General features: G+C 49.8%; 1 protein-coding gene across 20 annotated transcripts in view; it reads left to right on the top strand.

Annotated features, from left to right (window-relative positions):
• Map4k4 (mitogen-activated protein kinase kinase kinase kinase 4) overlaps positions 1 to 17991 on the top strand; it is a gene marked incomplete at its 5' end in the record, with an annotated part of 136702 nt that overhangs the window by 55241 nt on the left and 63470 nt on the right. For all 20 annotated transcript variants that reach the window (XM_013522767.1, XM_013522771.1, XM_013522774.1 and 17 more), the window contains 1 exon segment: positions 13682 to 13738. In XM_013522767.1, the coding sequence (XP_013378221.1) occupies positions 13682 to 13738 (57 nt within the window).

Below are 17991 nucleotides of genomic sequence, written 5' to 3' on the forward strand. Positions count from 1 at the left end.
CTCTGCAGAAGGCGGAAGTGCTCTCATTTGCTCTGAGGCAGGAAGCTTCCTTTCTCAGGCAGCGCAGGGTGTCAGTGGGTAGAGTTGGATTAAGCTGTTCAGACTCTTCCCACTTAAAAGCAAAGTGCTGCTTTTGACAAAGCTAAGAGGAGAAGAATCTCTTGAGGGCCTGGGATTTCATTTATGGGTCAATTTTGTGATTTTTTTTTTTTTTTTAAAGAAAAATTTTGCTTTTACCCAAAATCTTGTGTCCCTGTTTGGTGTGCGGCTTCTTCTTGGAAAAAACTACAATTCAAGTGACTTGTTTTTTCTTCCTCCTTTAAAGCGGAAAATTAACTGCTTCATCATTATAAAATTTGATTTGTTCTTGTGCCACCACTTAAACAGAAAAAGGGAGGTAGAGCGCATTTCCACGCTCCTTTCAGCAGGGGCAGAGCACCCTGTTTCGAGAGCTGGCCTGGGGCTGGGGGTGGGGGTCAGCTGGGCCCACAGATCAGCGAGGGTGGCCCCCTGCCTCCTGCTGCTCACAGGCAGATAGGAGGTGGTCAGGGCAGGCAGAGTTCCAGGATGGGGGCCTGGTGGCATGTGCTTTCAGTTTATTAAAAATCACTTGTATTCTCTAGTGCTGCGATCAGAGTGTGGTACTGTGATGCTTGGGACGATTTTGAGATACCTGTTAAAGGGTGTGTATTCAAAGGAAATTCTAGAGCGGAGGGGGGAGAACCAATAACCCTGACGCCTGGCCTTTTGAGCTCTTGTTCATTTGTTGCCAGCCTAGCCATATCTCATAAACATTTACTAGAGGACGGACTCGCTCAGACCATCAGTAACTGGGTTTGTCATCCTTCCGTGTCTTGGAAGCAAGATGTTAGCATATGTGCAGTGTGGGCCTTTAAAGAGGATCACTTAAATACTATTTTAGATCTAAAATTTCACAAAATGCTACATTTTTGTTCACTCTGCATTTTCATGGAACAAAAATACTAACGTTTCCGCCTCTCTTCTTCTTCCTTCTCTCCACTGGGTTGACTTGCGGATCTGACCTGGGGTCTTGAATTGCTCCTGTGGACTTGGAGTCATAATTGGGCAGTTCAGCTGCGCAGACAGCCGTCACTAGGTGGCACCAAACTGTGGCCAAGGGCCAGATAGCAGGAGTGGGAACTGTAGAGAAGACTGCAGTCTACACCCTGCTGCTGTCCTCCTTTAAACAGAAGCAAAGTCCCTACATAATTTGCTGGGTACCAAGATTGAAACACAGTAGCTTGCGGACTTGTAATAGACGGCTGAAGTCTAGCTGCTGGTGGTCCTGGCAGCAGAGTCTACCGGAGGCCCGCCGGGCGTCTGTAGGGCTCTCAAGTTTCCCTTGGCAGGTCAGCGGGACCAGCACAGTGCTTGGTCAGGGGCAGAGGTCTGCTGGCTCTAGGCATGGGGAGGATTCACCCCAGATGTGCCTTGGCTTTGGCCTCTCCTGGGCCGTGACCCTGGCGGAGAGGCCTGGGGGCCACAGATTGCTCGGCATCTCAGCCACCAAGAAACATAGAAGCAGATTCCTTGTGTTGGTGCCATGGAGGGGTTAGCTGTCTCCCCAGACTTGTAGTCAGATGCCCCCATTTTAGACAAACCCCGATCCAAATTTGCAGCTCGCACCCCTGAAAGAGGATGCATCCAATAAAATTTCCTTAAGCCTGGTGAGCCTTGGTGAATGTAGTAAAAGTCCTTTGGTGTGTCAGCCTAGGAGCGTACCTCCTGATAAAAAGAGGCATCACCATGGAAGCGCTTGTCTCCGCATGAGTTCTTTCTAGGTCGCAGGCTGCTAAGACCTCCTTTCCACAGGCCTGAATGAGATGATTTTGGGTCTCCGGCCAAGAAAGGACGAGGCAGAAAGTTGTTGCTGTTCTCTGCCTAGCGTGCTGCGCTCAGCGCTAGTGGGAAAGCAGTGCCTGTGTTGCCAGGGCCTCCTTGGCTTCCTAGAACGAGGCGATTAGTGTCTTCAGTCTCCCCACGTGCCAGGCCTCACACACGCCTGTTGGTCCCCATCTTCACCCGCAAGCGCCGGTGTCCAGGAGGAGTGGGTAGTGACAAGCTCACCTCTCCTGCTCTGAGCCTGTGTGCACGCTCTGCTGACCCATCTGGCCTCATCTTTGCTGTAGTATTCACAAGGTGGAACGGAGTCTGCCTTCCTCTTGGAGATGGGTGCTTGTGAGTACCGGCTCTGAGGCTCCCTTTCTGTGTTCTTTGTGACCCAGCACTTCCTCCTCGATGTAGCTCTGGGGACAGGAATCACACCTGTCCTGGCTCCGACATTTTCTCAACTGAAGGCTCCGACTCCACTGGGGACCCTGAATTGTGAGTTTCTTAAATGACAGTGTGATAAGAATAGAACCAGGGAGGGAAGGAAGACAGCACCAACAAAGCAGAACCCCTGAGCGGATGTGCCTGTCTGGCTGCGGGCCCCGCGCCGAGGAAACAGGAAAAGAGGCCAAAGGGCCCCGGCCCCTCCTGGGTTTCGCATCCTCGCTGCTTCCTTTCAGTTTTTACATTTAATTTTATTAAACCGTATTGCAAAGTGATACCGACTCTAGTTTCCCTTCGATGTGCAGGTGTGTAGAGTGTTCATACATGAGTAGACAAGTGAAACTGCTTCCTGGGAGTTCGGATTTTGAGGGAGTGTTGTGTTGGGGAGATGTCGCCCCTGCCAGGCGGAGGTGCAGGTGTATCGGTGTGAGCAGCCCGCAGCACTTCTGCACAGCCGGGGACTGGGCTTTGTCACACTCGCATTTTGCCCTGGTGGAAGGGCTGGATGCCAGTTGCAGGCCTCAGGAGGTCTTACAGCGGCACTCCAGGCCTTGCCTCATCAGTCTGTACCCTTGCGCCACACTGTACCGTGTAGGAGGCCGAGCTCTGGGGCCAGCGGGCTCGCACCCGTCAGGAACAGCAAGCGTGTCCGCCCCGAGGAGGAGAGGCTCTGTTTCGCGCAGAGCGGAGTCAGCTCCCGCGTCCTGCGTGGCCGCCTCTGATTGCGTCTTTGTGTTGAGTTTGGGGGAAGGGAGTGGGTGGACTTGCGGAGCACAGAAGGAGCGCTCACAGGAGGGGTGTGAAGCTCGGCCACCCGGGAAGCTGTGGTGAAGGTCTGTGCTCACAGAGCGCCCGGAGTCCTCACAGGAGCGAGCGCCGCTGGCCTCCTGCTCGTTCACTGGAAGCCGCTGCTGCCCGCCACCGTGCCAGGCCCCGGTGCGGGCTGGCAGTGCGCGCGGAGACTCGGTCGTCGGTGACTTGCCATCTGTTTCAGTCTCTCCCGTGGAGAAGTTCTTGCAGCCGGGCGAGGGGAGGGTGACCGGACCTCCTGCTGGCCTAAGGCAGAGGTGGTTCACACCTGCTGTTCTGGCACACTTTCTATTAGTGTCCTGTTGGCGCAGTGGGCTCCTAAGGTCACCCAGCGAAGGGTAACAGGAGGCGGGAAGAGAGGTCTCTTACCAGTCTGTGGTTTTGTTGGAGGGTTTTGTGGCATCTGCTGCCGGGGCTCTCCCAAGCTGTCCGGCCAAGCCCCTGTGCTCCTCCCCATCTGGGAGATGACCGCACATCTTCCTAGCTGCACAGGCTGTGCCCCTCACTGGCACGTGGGGCTCAGGGGCGCCTTGCTCTGGGAGGCTTACAGTTCTTCGTGGCGGGTGTGGGCCCGGGTGTTAGATGCTGGACTCTTCTAACATTATTCCCGTGGGGCTACAGGGCAGACGTTCTGATTTACTCAGGGGGAGCTTAAGATGCTCAGGCCCCGCGTGCAGGGATTTGACCCAAGGGATCTGGGTGAGCCCCAGATATAGTTCAGTGTTACAGACACTGGCTTTAACAACCCGGCTCTGTGTCTGTCCTGGCAGCAAACAGGCTGCTGTCACTTAGGGCACGCGGCGAGCAGGTTGTGGAGAGCAGACTTCAGCTTTAAATCCCTGGGGCCTGTATGGAAAGTGCCGGTTGACTCGGTGATCAGTACCGAGCTCTGAAGCCAGACACATGTGACTCAGAATCTGCCTTGCCCCCTTCCTGCCTGTGGGAACGTGGGCTGGGTGTGTGTCATCTGGAGCTTCCCCTCCCTTTCTGTGGAATAGGCCTGGCTTCAACTTGAAAGGTTGTGGTGAGGACTTCATTATGTAATGTTGGCACACTTGTGCCAGGTGGGTAAGTAGGTACTCACCAGAACACTTGCTGAAAGAGGGGGCGCATGGTACAGGGCCTTGCTGGCCTCCTTGGCGAGAGAGAGATTTGTTGGTCCATGGGGAGGCAGAGCAGAGGTGACACCACGGTCGAGGGCAGGGTAGCCAGCACCCTGCTTGGCTAGCACCACTCGACTCGAACAGCTCTCCGAAACTGCCTTCTTATTTTATTTACTTACACAGCCTCTCACTGTGTTGTTTTTCTGAGAAAGTAATAATGGGTGTGTACAGCTCAAAAGAAATGATTATATGACATCGAGCAAAACTCAGCCTGCTCTTACAACTGTGGTTCCGTGGTTTTAAATGGTTAAAAGTCATCCCGACTTAACAGAAGATGCTGTGGGAGGGAGTTTTCTGTTTCCTGAGGCAGGAGCTCGCTCCCTATTTTCTATCTTTCAAGTCAAGACCCCCCTTTTTTCCTTTTGACTATGTTAAATTTTACATGGGCATGTCAAGAGTTAGAATAAAAGGACTCTGATTTTAAAAACTTGAGCTAGTGGCCCGAGTACACTATTTCTGGTAAGGGATACCATGTAAGGAACCCTAAGGAAAACTCTAGAAGTGGGTTGCCTTCTTTATCATCCACTCCCTTTTTAATGGGTAACAGTGCTGTTCTGAGGAATGAATGAGGTGTGGCATGAAAATTCAGAGCTGTGTAGGGGTGTGGCCACCAGTGGGAAGATGAGCACTGCCCTGGAGGGCACATTCAGGGAGGGGCGACCCCCCACCCCCGCCTGTGACACAGGGGCAGTGTGGGTTTAGAGGCTGGGGTATAATTACATTTAGAAACAGTTCAGGGAGACACAAGCCTGCTTAGTTTGACTTTGTATAAAGTGTGTAAACATATGCAGGTTCAACGGCAGTGCTGTTCTAGCGTCTGCTCCTGATGTGCTGAGAAGGGCCAGTTTGAAAGCCCTAATTGACTGTGGGGTTGGTGGCCAGCAGGAAGGGGCCATGGGAGGGTCAGCAGCCCAGAACGGGACCAGAGTCCCTTGCACCACTTAACCCTTTGCTTTTTGATCTGTGTCTGAAATCTTCAACTTTTTCATCCAGCATCTAATGAATGAGACAAGCTGACTTGGAGCGCTTTGCTGATGTCTGAAGTGGTATTTCAGCATTAAAGTTATGGTGTGGATGCAATTCTCAAAAATCGAGTGCATTGTGAAGCCACAAAGGAGAAATGTGGAGAAACTTCCTGGGTGTGGGGTGAGGGGAGAGAATCCTGCAAAATCTGTATTTTGTTTTTTGCTCTGGAACAGTGGTTGCTTCTCAGCAGATTTTTGTGAACATGCATTTCTTTCTGTCTGATACCGTTGGGAGTCATGAGGAGTCCTGTTCTTGGGCTCTGCCAGTGTGACAGTACGTGTGGTGTGGCCATGACTGCTCAGGCCAGAGGCCAGTCCAGTAATGATGGTCACGCAGAAGCAACTTCCTCCCGTTGGTCAGTTACAGGACCTTCTGTCCTGTGTTGGGTTAAGCTGCCTTCAGGAGTGTGTACTGCTAAAGTAGAATGGTGGTCATGTGGTTGAATTTCAGGTTGAGCACCACCAGAGCTATGAATTGCCCAGCCAGTGAATGTCTTGTCATAGCTCTTAGTGGCTAAAATACAAAAACAAATTTGCATATGGTAAACACTGAGAATTTACATGCTGTTAAATGATCCTTTACTATTTTAAACTAAAACTGCTGAGTCCAAACTCAGTTGGGATTTTTGCAGGGTTTCACTATGTAGCTCAGGTTGACCTTGGACTCACTGTGTAGCCCATGCTGGCCTTGGACTTACAGTGATCCTCCTGCCTCAGCCTCCCAAGTGCTGGGATTTCAGGTGTGTGCCACCATGCCCAGAACAGTTGGAATTCTTAAGTGAGTAGAAGAGGCAGTTGCCCATGGATACTACATGTTAGTGATCACTGGGTGGAGAATGTGAAAGTTCCAGTGTTTTATATGTTGCTGTTGATGAAACCCTGTATCCTTTGTTTCTTCTGGACCTTTTACTATTGGTTCTCTTACATTGCCAGTCTTCTTGTTCACACTTGATTTGTTGTCTGGACCGCAGGCCTGCGTCTTCATTAGAAAGGGCACTGCCTGTTGGCCCTTCTGATGGACTTGGGCCAGGTGTCTCTAAAGAGCAGCTGTCCGTTCCTCCCACCCGGGCCGCTGCCCAGCCCAGGCTGCCTTCCCCGTTTGAAGGAATTGCTTCTGAATTCTTGTGGCAGTGCCACTTGTCTTTGTATCCTTTCATTAGGTGTCCATTCAAATGTCTCCATGTATCTGACACTGAGGGGACTGGGGTACAGTAAAGGAGAGCTCATCTAACTGGAAGCCACATCAGCCTGTCCAGACTCAGCTGTGAGTGACAGCGCAGAGCCTGGATGACTGGCCCTCTCTTTGTACTGCCTCCTGTCATGTTCCCTGAGGCTGTTGACTTCATTGCAAGGGCTGGATAGTAATTGATGTTCATGATGATTTCCCTCCCCATCCAGAAGAGCACCTTTAGTGTACTCAATAATTCAAGGTTAGGAGAGCTTTCCATCCAGATTGGCCCCTTAAAAAATAAAGATGTGCGGAATTTTTCTTTGAGTTACCTAACTCGCCTGTGCAGAACGGTGGCTCATGCACTGGGAAGTGGGTGGTGTGACACTGGGTAACATCTCACCAGGGCATCTGTTTTGATTTTATTCTCAGCATTAGTCTACACAGCAATTTTCTCTAAAGGGAGTGCCATTCTAGATAAGGTAGCTCCCTCCCAAGAAAGGTAAATCCTATATTGTGGCTCTTCCTTTTGAACTCTTGAGCGAATAGAAGCACTCTTGTGAAGTCCCAAGTCCTGCTGATCTCATGGCACTTCTGTATCCCTGTGCTTTCTTTGTCTGCCTGCTCATCCACAGCTGGTGGTGGAAGCGAGGGAGAAGTGGATTGGCATGTGGTGACTGTATGTAACAGGAAGTAATAGTTACAAGAATGGGATGTGCCAATACCTGAGCTCGCTTCATACTTGGCGCTGGAGGCCCGTGGTGAGCAGCATGGATGGCTGGGCCCGTGTGCCCTCTTCCTGCCCTCTCGCAGGGAGGTGCTGAGAAGCGGAGCCGTTCCTGAATACCTGGCACTGTCTCCCTTCTGAGTGACAGTTGTGGCTCCTTATCTTAGGCGGCTGCGGAGTTCTGTCTGCGTAACACATCCTCCCCGCTTGATAATTCTGGATATCTCATAGACACTTCCTGGAAAAGAGCACTCACGAGGGAGGCTTGTGGTTTTGGGGTTCACCATGCAGAACCAGTGAAGCTGGTCTGTTTGCCTTTGGGGCGGATGGAAAGAGTGGTCAGCAGATTGCCTAGTGCTGAACTCATGCCACTAACCACACGACCCCTAGCTTCCATATTTGCTGTGAAAATCAAGAAATGCAGAAAGGGGAGTGGATAGGAATTTCCAAGTTGAACCATGAGTGGTGTGGGTGAGACATGCTGGGGAGAGAATCGATGGTTAGGTTGGGCTTGGCTGCCAGGCGCATGTTGTTCCCGCTCCCTGGGTTTACTTCTGCATCTGTAAAATCACCAGTTTTGTTGACAGGCTTTACCTGTCCTTTGAGCTCCTTAATTCCTGTAAGTTTCATGTGTTTATGGAGTGTGTATTGGCATTTGTTAGAATTTACACATTAGGAGTCTTGACCTTCACACACCAAACTCCCAGTGAAGACCGTACATTGCATGTATTTTCGTAATTAATGTACTGTGTAGTCTGAGTGTGATATGAGAGCTTGTGTTTGGCCCTTTCCCATCAGTCTTGGTGAAGTGATCGCCACCCCTCAGAGCACCGGAGAGGTCACTGGACACTGGTTTACAGGTTGCACCCTACTCAGGCCGCTCTTATACTGGGTCGGGCGTGGAGGAGCGGGTGTGGAGGAGCTGACGAGGTGGCCCAGGTACTGAACTTGACTTGCTTCCCAGAAGAACTCAGCCTCCCCGCAAGCTCCTTAATTCCAAAATAGAAACATTCCAGCAGAATACCACCGAAAAGTCAGGGGACAAAGGTGCAGACACGAAGCTTTGTGCATGGGTTGGTGTCCTTTTGGCGTCAGGCGCCACACTCAGGATGGCGTCTCTTCCTGCTGCCGGGGACCCAGCCACTTTCCTGGTCAGGCTCAGCACACAGCGTACTCTTCTTGTCCTTGCTTGCCCGCACGTGGGTGGGGCGGTTTGGTGTCGCATCTTTTAGACCTTCCCCTTTTCTCTGGGCTTGCACCTGCTTGCCTGTCCCCTGCTGGGATTCGGGAAGGATTTTATTGCTATGTGTGAGTATAATCAATGTAAATTTTATCTGCAGTATAGTGCACTTGGTTGAGGCAATTGTGGTCATGGCTGTTTTAAAGTCTACGGCCTGGAATAGGACACAGGTCTGGGTCAATCTAACCGTCCCTAAGCCTTAGTGTCTCCATCTTACAACAGGAGGACAGCTTGTTTGCCGAGTGTCTCAAGAGTGGGTGGGGCTGCCCTGGTGTCTGTTCTCCCCTGTCCGTATGACTGCCCTGCTGTCCCTTCCCTGATGGGCTTAGACTGTGAGAATGCTTGGGTCTGGGCTCTTGTTATTCCTGAATTACAAAATGGCACTTCTTCTGCGCAGTCTGTCAGTGGTCTCGGTGAGCCCTAGACCTCCGTGAGGGCGGGCAGACCTGTGAAGGCCCGCTGAGGTGAGGCGCTGTGGACAGCATCTCCGGCCGGTCGCGGTGTTCTTCCTTGTGAAAGCGTGAGCTGTTGGCACTGTTAATGGGGGAATGGTGCAGAATGAGTGGTAAGATTTGTTGCTGGGGAGTTGGGATGGGCCGGCTGGGGCCCGGCTTGGGGCCATCGTATTTTAGGGTGGATTCTTACCTCTAGGACTTTCTCTTGTTGCGTTCACACGCACCTCTTCCAAATGCCCTCTCACTGTGAACGAGACCACCGGCAGTGTCCTCTCACCAGGTGTGGGGCATATTTAATCATCAGCTAGATATTAGTGCACTTACAGGGCTTAGGTCAAGACACCCTACAACGTGAATTAGCTGCCTGGCTCTTGGTTTTAGCAGGTGATTTTGGGAGACAGGAACATCTCCATCTTTTAGGTTTGTTTGTATCTTCCTCTAGAGATTAAAAGCTTCCCTGGAAGGCTCTTTCCTCTGCCTCCAGGCTCTTGTCTGTGGGCCAGGGACAGACTTCATTGAGGCAGACAGACAGGCTGCCACAGAGCCCTGCATTTTAAAAGCATACGGCGTGATTTTTCTTGGAACATGTGTTCTAAGTGGATTTCATATTTGCAAGCGCAAGGTAGCAATTTTGACTTGGTTGGGGCTAAGGAGAGTTGAAAACTGGGCCAGTTTCCTTAGCTTGGACCTCTGCCAACAATAATTTTCTTCTTAAAAAAGAAACATTCATTTCCCTAACATTTAAAAACTAAAAATGAATCAAAAGTCACAAAGGTTGCTCAACAGAGAGGTGATTGTAGTTACTGTGAGACAGACTTTGATGAAATGATACTGATGGAGAAAAACTTTTAATTCTACATCTTTACGTCTCTCCTTGAACGCATAGCATGGAAGTAATTTTAGCTGTTCCTTTAAAAACAAAACATTTTGATAGCAGGGATTTGACGAGTTGGAAGAAACAGTGGCAGTCGCTTCATTGTATAATCACTGGAAGGGGCCCTGCTGCCACTGTACCTTGGGAACGTAACTGAATAATAAAATCCAGTTGGAGTTTCTCATCTACAGAATAGCTTAATGACCTGCTTCAGTGCCTTCCTAGGGTTTTCCAGGCCCAACTGAGAAAATACATGTGAATAGCATTTGGGAGCTTTTCATTATGAAATGTCTATCAGTGCATTAACGTTTCCACGGTCCTGCGGAAGTAAAGCAAGCCACGAGGCTGTAATCCCTGGCGTCCGGCATTTCAGAGCCCTGCGCGGGCTGCCCTGTCTGCAGAGAACAGGACAGGAGGAGAGCTCATAAATGGGTGCTGGGGGTGTATTTAATGTGACAGTTTGAGAGTGGGTGACACAAAAGAAAGGAAGACTTGGTTAGTATTAAGTTCACATACTTTCATTGCACAAGTTACATGTTTCAGTGACATAGTGTGCCAGTTGGAAATAGTGATAGATTGTGGTCATGTTACCTGTGGTAGGAAGGAACATCATGGAGGTTAAAATGAGACGATGGAGCAGTGGAACAGCCTCAGACTCAGTAACGCCTTTCCCTGCATCCTTCCGTCCCGTGCAGTGCAGTTTTCTCTGACTGTTCTCTCAGCAAGCAGGCCAGAGGAAGGCCAGCTGCCAGAGCCCCAGAATGCTGAGAGGTCCTGGGAGAGGTGTGCAGGCTCCCAGGGCTGGTTCAGCAGACTTAGCTCACCTCTGGTGGAGGGAATCCATATCATGCCTCAGTGTTCTCTTGGGTAGTGCTGAGTAAATCACACATTCCTGAACTTCAGAAAACCATGGTGTCGCCCCGTTACTGTGCAGTTGAGGCAACGGGGTAACGCTCAGCGCTTTCAGCACCACCCGCAGAGGGCTTTTCCCTCGGGTTTGCTGTTGGCTCCTTTTGTTCCTTGTCGTGTGGCCCATCTCAGAGATAAGCTGTGACTTATTTCAAAGTAGGAGCTTCAGCTTTTAAAAAACTTGGAAAAGTAGATTGTGTTAGTATCCCTGCCCCGTCTAATACTGGTCTTGCCTTTCAGAAGTTAGACATCGTCTGATAGATAGGTCTGAGAGAGTTGCGTCCTGAATTAGGGAGAAGAGGGCTGGGAATGAGTGTGGGCCTCTGATGGGGTGGAGGCGGAGGTCTTGCTCCTAGGGCCAGGGCTTATACTTTCCTGTGGGCACCAGGCCTCTGAACACACCAAGTCCCATAGAGCCTTAGGGAGCCCGGAAAGGGTAAGCAGCTCTCCTATGGAAATGTGGGTAGGGGAGGAACAGGGAACCATGGCTGCCTGAATCCCATGGGTTTTTCTTTTTTCTTCCAGTATGTCTTCTTAGAATGGAGGAAGCAGATTCTTAGCAGATTTGCTAATTTAAATTTAAAGTGGAGCTAGTTTGGAGATCTAGTATGTGTTAATGGAGATTAAAGCTCTTGCATGGTCTGGCCTCAGTCACAGAAGTAATTGAGTCTATATGAGGTCTTGATTTATAATCCCTTAGTCAGGGAAACTTATGTTCTATATAAAGCAGATGCTGAGTGAATTCACAAATCTCAGCTTTTATGCCCTTGTCAAACTGCCAGGTCCTGAGAACACACACTTGTGGTCTTGAGTTGAACTGTGGAGGGAAGAACAGATCATTTTCCGGTTGCTCCCGAAGGCTTCGTTTATGTTAAGTTATTTGGAGAGAAAGAAAGAGAAAAAAGAAAGATACCACTAAATAAACATCTGGAGAGGATTTTTATAGACCCAAGGATTTTCTTGACCTGTAGGGACCTTAATGTCAGACACTAGGAAACAGCACCACAGCCCAGCATGTCTGCCCTCTCAAAAAGAGGGACATCCAGGAGCAATTTGCTGCCTCAGAGCCCCGTTCCCAGGGGCTTTGGTGATGGGGAAATAGGTCTCTTTGGGAACACCAGGAGGTTTGTGGGCCGATGGGGTGCCTGGGAGGGGATCTTTGAGCCCCATCCTGGCAACTGTCAGAGGATTACTTCCTACTTGTCATGGCTGTGTCTAACCCTCCCCCCCGCCCACCCCCCCTGCTCCCCCAGCCTCATGTGGTTGTAGGTGGGCCTTTTCATAAGTAGCTGGACCTAGTGTGTGATTGAGTCATGGTGCAATGCTAGGATGGAGAGCGCTAGGATTAAGGGTGGGTGACTGCTAAATCAGTGCACTGATTGGTTTGGTGCCATCCTAATCCCAGTAGCCTGGATACAATATAAGGGACAAAAAGAGGCTTGTCTCATCCCTTGGTTGCTTGCTTTGCTACCTTCTGCCTGCCATAAACTGTTTCTCCTCTGTAGTTCCACCCTGCCTTGGAGCTAGCTGATTATGGACTGAAACCTCTACAAACCATGAGCTACAATAAGCCTTTCTCCCTTTAACTTTGGGTGTCCGGTATTTTGTCTCAGCAATGAGAAAAGTAACTAAGACAGTACTATAGCCTGTTATATCACGTGGCCAACCACCACCAAGCGTGTGCCTATTTGCATCTCCATTACTATACACAACAGCCACGGGAAGTGGCTGCCACTGCTGCCTGCCTCCACTGAGGGGGCCCGAGACTTGCCCGACTGAGAGTTGCGAGGGCACAGTTACTGAGTGTGCTAGTTGTCCTGCAGTGTCCTTTGCGTGGGGTGGCTTTGTCCACATTGCAGCATGAGTTCCTGTACAAGCTCTTCAGAATAAACAGACTTTTTTTCCGGTTTGAAATTGTGGTCACACTTCATCATGAAGACCACAAGACAGGCAGGCTCTTTGAAAAGACAGGGATATTTTCTGTTTGACACTGGCAAAAAGACCATTTCTACCAAGTCCCTAGGTGGGTCATGCTCAGATATCTGAGTAGCTCTCAGTTGCTGGCCTGAGAAACGACCAGAAGGGCACTGGAGAGAGTAGAGCGGGGACTGCACTCATAGTGACTGAGCCAGCACTGCTCGTCTGGGTGGGAGGGGACTGATACAAAATCTGTTTGGAGGGGGCTGGGGATTTAGCTCAGCGGCAAAAGCGCCTGCCTGGCAAGCGCAAGGTCGTGAGTTCGGTTCCCGGTACCGGAGAAAAACCAAAAAAACAAACAAACAAACAAAATCTGTTTGGAATGCCTAGTGATACAGTGGGTTTCAGAGTTGAGGTTCTAGATGAGGACTTACAGGACAGCCGTGAAAACAGCATCAGCTTCCTTCCCCGCCGTGTCTTTTACTTCATGGTTCTTCCTTCATTCTGAGTCATTGATTCCTAAGCTCTCTACTTCGGGATTGCTGGACAGTTTCAGAAAGGGTTCAGTACAAGGTTTGTGAAATCAAGGCATGGCCGGGTGTTGGGAGTCCACCAGGTCAAAATTGCAGTTACCTGTTTTTTGACATAAAAATACAGTATTTAAGGGTCGGGGATATAGCTCAGTGGCACAAACACCTGCCTGGCAAGCACAGGGTCCTGACTTCGATTCCCGGTACAAAAAAAAAATAGAGGATTTGATTTTTAAATGTGCAGTTTTAAGGAGGGAGTGGTCAGTCTGCTGTGTGGAAGAACACATTTTAAGTTGTTTGGAGATGATGATGTATAAATTAAAGCTGTAGAAGAAAGGAGTTGATGGCTTATTAAATTCATTTGTTCTCATTGTCATGGTTTAAAATGTAGCTCATTTATATTACAAGATGCTGTCATATTGGAGAGTGAAGGACTACTTCATCAACACTCCTGGTTGATAAGAGGAAAGCCTAGAAGAGAGATGATTTGTTGGAAACCTTAACAGTTCTGTTCTAATGATCCTGCAAAACATTTGCGCTGATTGATGTCCTTTTCTCTGGTTTTCAGGGTCGACATGTTAAAACGGGTCAGCTGGCGGCCATCAAAGTTATGGATGTCACCGAGGTAAGGTTGGATCTCACATTTTTAAAGAAATCCTTACATAAAAGGACCCTACTCCCATCCCAGCAGTGTGAGAGCATTGTTCTGCTTGGAGAGTTTGACCCTGGGGACCAATACTTCCCACGTGGTGTTGCAGGTTAGTAGGTCCGGCAGCAGACTAGGTGATTTAGATTGTTGCAGATGGTCCCTGAGTAACTAAGACTCAGTAGCATTAGCTTTAAAACACACCTTGCACGCGCGCACACAGGCACGTGCACACGCACCAGAAACCCACTTCTGAGTGATGTCATCCTTGGCCAGCACAATGGACCATAATTGGAACCAGCTTCTCTAATGGAGAGAAGCGATTTGAGAAGGGACCCTGGAGGTCGTGTGAGCAGGGAGGTGGAGGCTGCGGGTGGGGAAAAGTTTCTCTAGGGTATTAGGCCACAAGAAATGTGCCATTTCTTGTATTTTTAACATGGGGGAATAAAGAAGACTCAGCCAAGTTCCCAGAGGTTGGAAAACAGAAACATCTGCTAGAGCGCTGAGCAGCTTTTGGCAAAGTTTAGTAGCAAAAAATAGTTCTTGAAATGGTCGCAGGAGGATTTACTGTGCAGCTTTAGATGGGAAAGAGGGGGACTTAGTAAATCCGTGTGAGTGTACATTCCTCTAAACATGATTCCATACCTAAATTTGAAAAAGCCATTGATTATAAAGAACTACATCTTATTTATGTATGAAATTTGCTTTATGTTTTCCTAGCTTGCCTAATTATGAATAGGGCTCAACACTGTCATTTCACAGTTTCTACAAAGTGTGACCCAGCAGCTTTATGAATTGAGAGGTCTTTTATCCAAGCTGTAGCTTCCCCAGATCTAGGTCTACTGAGGGCATAATGCTGACCACCTTCAGAAGTGTTGTCAGTGACTCACAGTGGTGTCCTGTCCCTCTGTGCTGGTCCCCCACAGCGTGGGCAGCTTCAGTGTGCGAGATTGTCACTTGGAATCAGAAAACATGTATGGTCTTTGGACCACAAGACGACAGATAGATCCTCACTAAAAATTTCGAGGATGGGACATGTTACAAGGTGATGGTGCTCTTTTCCTCTCTCAGAGAAGATGCTAGAGGCGTTTAAAATGGAGAAACTGTGTTTCTTGGTTGACTGGGCAGGAGAGTGTTGTGTCGGTGAGACATCTGGGGGCTCAGGGTGAGGGCCATGTTCGAGGTGGGGTGCAGCTGCAGTGCTTTTGTACTGCAGGCGCCGCGCTCACTTACGGAGTGCTCTCCCCAGGGCTCCCCGGAGTCTGTGCGTGCCGTGGTCTGGCTCGCGTGCCGTTTTGGGAAATGGTGTCGCTGGAGACCACATCTCTGCAGATTGATTAGCCTGATTCTTGTTTACTGGCCGCCTTGTGGGTTCTGTTTTAAGGATAAGCTTTGAGGTTTATAAACAGTTTAGTTTCTTGCTGGTCTCCTGTCTGTAGCTGTGGCCTGCAAAGGGCTGTTGGCCTTCACTCCTGGAGGCGTGCGGAGGGCTGGTGCTCTGTGCAGAGGCCTCCTCACCTCAGCCTGGCCTCGGATGGAGTGTGCACAGAGCGGCGCCGTGCTGAGAAATGCAAGTCCTTCTCACCCTGCCGCCTTAGAGTCCTGTTGTGGGTGCCGTGCTCTGTTCCCTTCCAGCCAGGCGTGGAGCGTAGCTGCACAGCACACGCAAGCTTTGTATCCCGCGTTAGTTTTCTTTCATTGGTAGTGCTGAGGCTCAGCCCCAGGGCCCTGGGCATGCTGGCCAGGCTGTTGAGCCCAGGCCAGTTCTGTATTCCACTTCTGTGGAGGCTGTGTACAGAAGGTATTTTCTTGGATGAAAAATAAAGCAGTGTTGGACAAATGGGAGATACAAGTGTTTCCAGGACTCCTTTAAAAATAATCAATGCGAACCTCATGTGTTCAGGTAAAATGAAAACCAGATGGTGCGTCTTCAAAAAAAAAGAACCCACTCAGCTGTGTAGCACACTTGCCTGCCTCTCAGGCTTGTGTGCGAGTCTCATGCAGTGACCGCTGCTGTCACCTGGGCGCTGTGGCTGGGAGACCGCATGCAGCTGGCAGCCTGGAAGGCGCACTCGCCCTCCTTGTGTGCGCCAGTGCTGGTGCTACTGTGTCTACTCCAGGGGCACGGCTGCTGTTGCGGGCTCTCTGGGAGGAGCAGGGTTCTGCCTGGTTCCGTCTCAGAGCAGAGAGGCGTGGATGGGTCGGCTTGGGACAGGCTGGTCCTAATTCTTATGGTTAGATCAAGAGGTAATTTTGAGGCTGCTAGTTGCCGTCAGGCGCAGGAGGCAGGAGGCGTAGCGGTGGCAGCTGGTAAGTCCGCCTTGGAGCCGGCTGTGCTGGCTGTAGAACCACGGGCCCCCCTCACCTGTCCAGTGTCCAGACCCCCCCCTGAGGTGCGGGGATGAGAACGAGGAGCAAGCTGGGATGTGCAGGTCCGTGCAGCCTTGTTGGCACTTAAGACTGTCCTTAGGATTTTGAAGGCTCTTTTGAGAGAAAGCTGTGTTCGGTTTGATTGGTTTGGGGAAGGCATGTGAAGGATGTGTTCAAATTGGGCAACATCAGCACAACACGCCCGTAAGGTGAGTTTGGCTTTGTTTAAAATATACAGATTCTGCCAAGTGTGGTGGTGCACACCTGTAGTCCTACCACTTGGGGGCTGAGAGGCAGGAGGATCGCCATCCAGACCAGCCCGAGGTACATAGCGGGCCCTCCCAAGACATATTCACTCACTGAACTTTCCAGAGAAGTATGGGGAAGTCTCACCTTCCCTTGAGCCAGTTTTCTCAGGACAGCTTCTCGTGTAAACTGGCACGTGGTGTTGTGATTGGAGTACGTGCCTGGAGTACAGCTGGCAGAGCTTGCTTTCATGAGCTGAGCTTCCATCTGGACTCCAGCGTTGATTGGTTGATTCTAGCAAGTTGGGCTTCACTGTTAGCTGCGTCGTCCTGCAGCTTAGAGCCAGGGCTGACCATTGGCTACTGACTTTGGGAGAATCCACAGGGCGCGTTTAGATGACCTCAGTTGAACACACACACATTTCTGTGTCCCTGATGTGTTGTGAGTGGTCCTTGGATTGGTAATTTAAATTCTGCTTAAAAATTTTTGTTATCAGTACATGTTTGCAGTGTGTAATGTTCACGTGCATGTTAGGTAGTAGGTGCATGTGCTTAACAGATCTTAATTCTTTTCATTCCTTTCCCGATAGTTTCAATTCTTGATAAATTCTTCAGTTCTTGCATTTTTTTTTTTTTTTTTGAAAACATACGGTCTTGCTATGTAGTTCAGGCTAACCTTGAACTTGCAGTGATTCTCCCACCTAGCCTCCCAAGTGCTGGGATTACAGGTGTGCGCTTCCACCCCTGGCTCGGTTCTTTCACTCTGATGGGAAACTTGTGCTGTATGACACACGTGAGGGACGGGTGCTCATCAGTGGTGCTAGTTTCTTCCTTGTGAGCTGGAGTTATCCCATTACTTTTCCTTGGTCCTCCGTGAGGCAGAAAAGGCACAGCAGCCAGACGGGTGATTATCAGCTGGGGTCCGTGAGCTCTTCAGGTAAGGTCTATCTGAGAACAGAATTGTCGTGGAATTTCAGTGATACCTTCCAGTGGGGTGTAGTGGCACCCCTATAACCCTGTCACTTGGAGGGTCTGAGGCAGGAGGAGCACAGGTTCAAGCTCAGCCTGAGCAGCTCAATGACCTTGAGACCCAAATAAAAAATAATTAAAGGGCTGGGGAGGTAGCTCAGTTGGAAGGTCCTTACTTAATGAAAACTGCCTGTACGTACGTAACTAGTCAAAGAGTGAATATTTTCTGCCTTTTACTTAGCTTCACAGTTCAGTATTATTTGGAAGTGAGTCCCAGTACCACCTGCCTCTTGACCTGGAAATACTGAGCCAAGTTTTCTTCAGCACAGCCTTCACACAACTGAACACCACCCTAAGAGGCTCCCAGGCCTGCTTCCACCTTTCAGCTTGCATTCAGACAGCCTCACTTGTTTTCATAACTGTTTTTTGAATCATAGTCAAACCCAGGTTTGTTCATTTCACTTGGTTATCTTATTTTTTTCACTCACTTGTAAGCTAATACATTTTCTCTGCTCCCCCCCCCCAGTGCTTTTTCTTTTTCTTTTGAGAGAGAGAGAGAGAGAGAGAGAGAGAGAGAGAGAGAGAGACACAGAGAGAGACAGAGAAAGAGCGGGATCCTTGCCTGGGCTGGCCACAGCACTGGCACTG

This window comes from Chinchilla lanigera, unplaced genomic scaffold (genome assembly GCF_000276665.1).
Source record: "Chinchilla lanigera isolate Chin_1 unplaced genomic scaffold, ChiLan1.0 scaffold00069, whole genome shotgun sequence".
Lineage (NCBI taxonomy): Eukaryota > Metazoa > Chordata > Mammalia > Rodentia > Chinchillidae > Chinchilla > Chinchilla lanigera.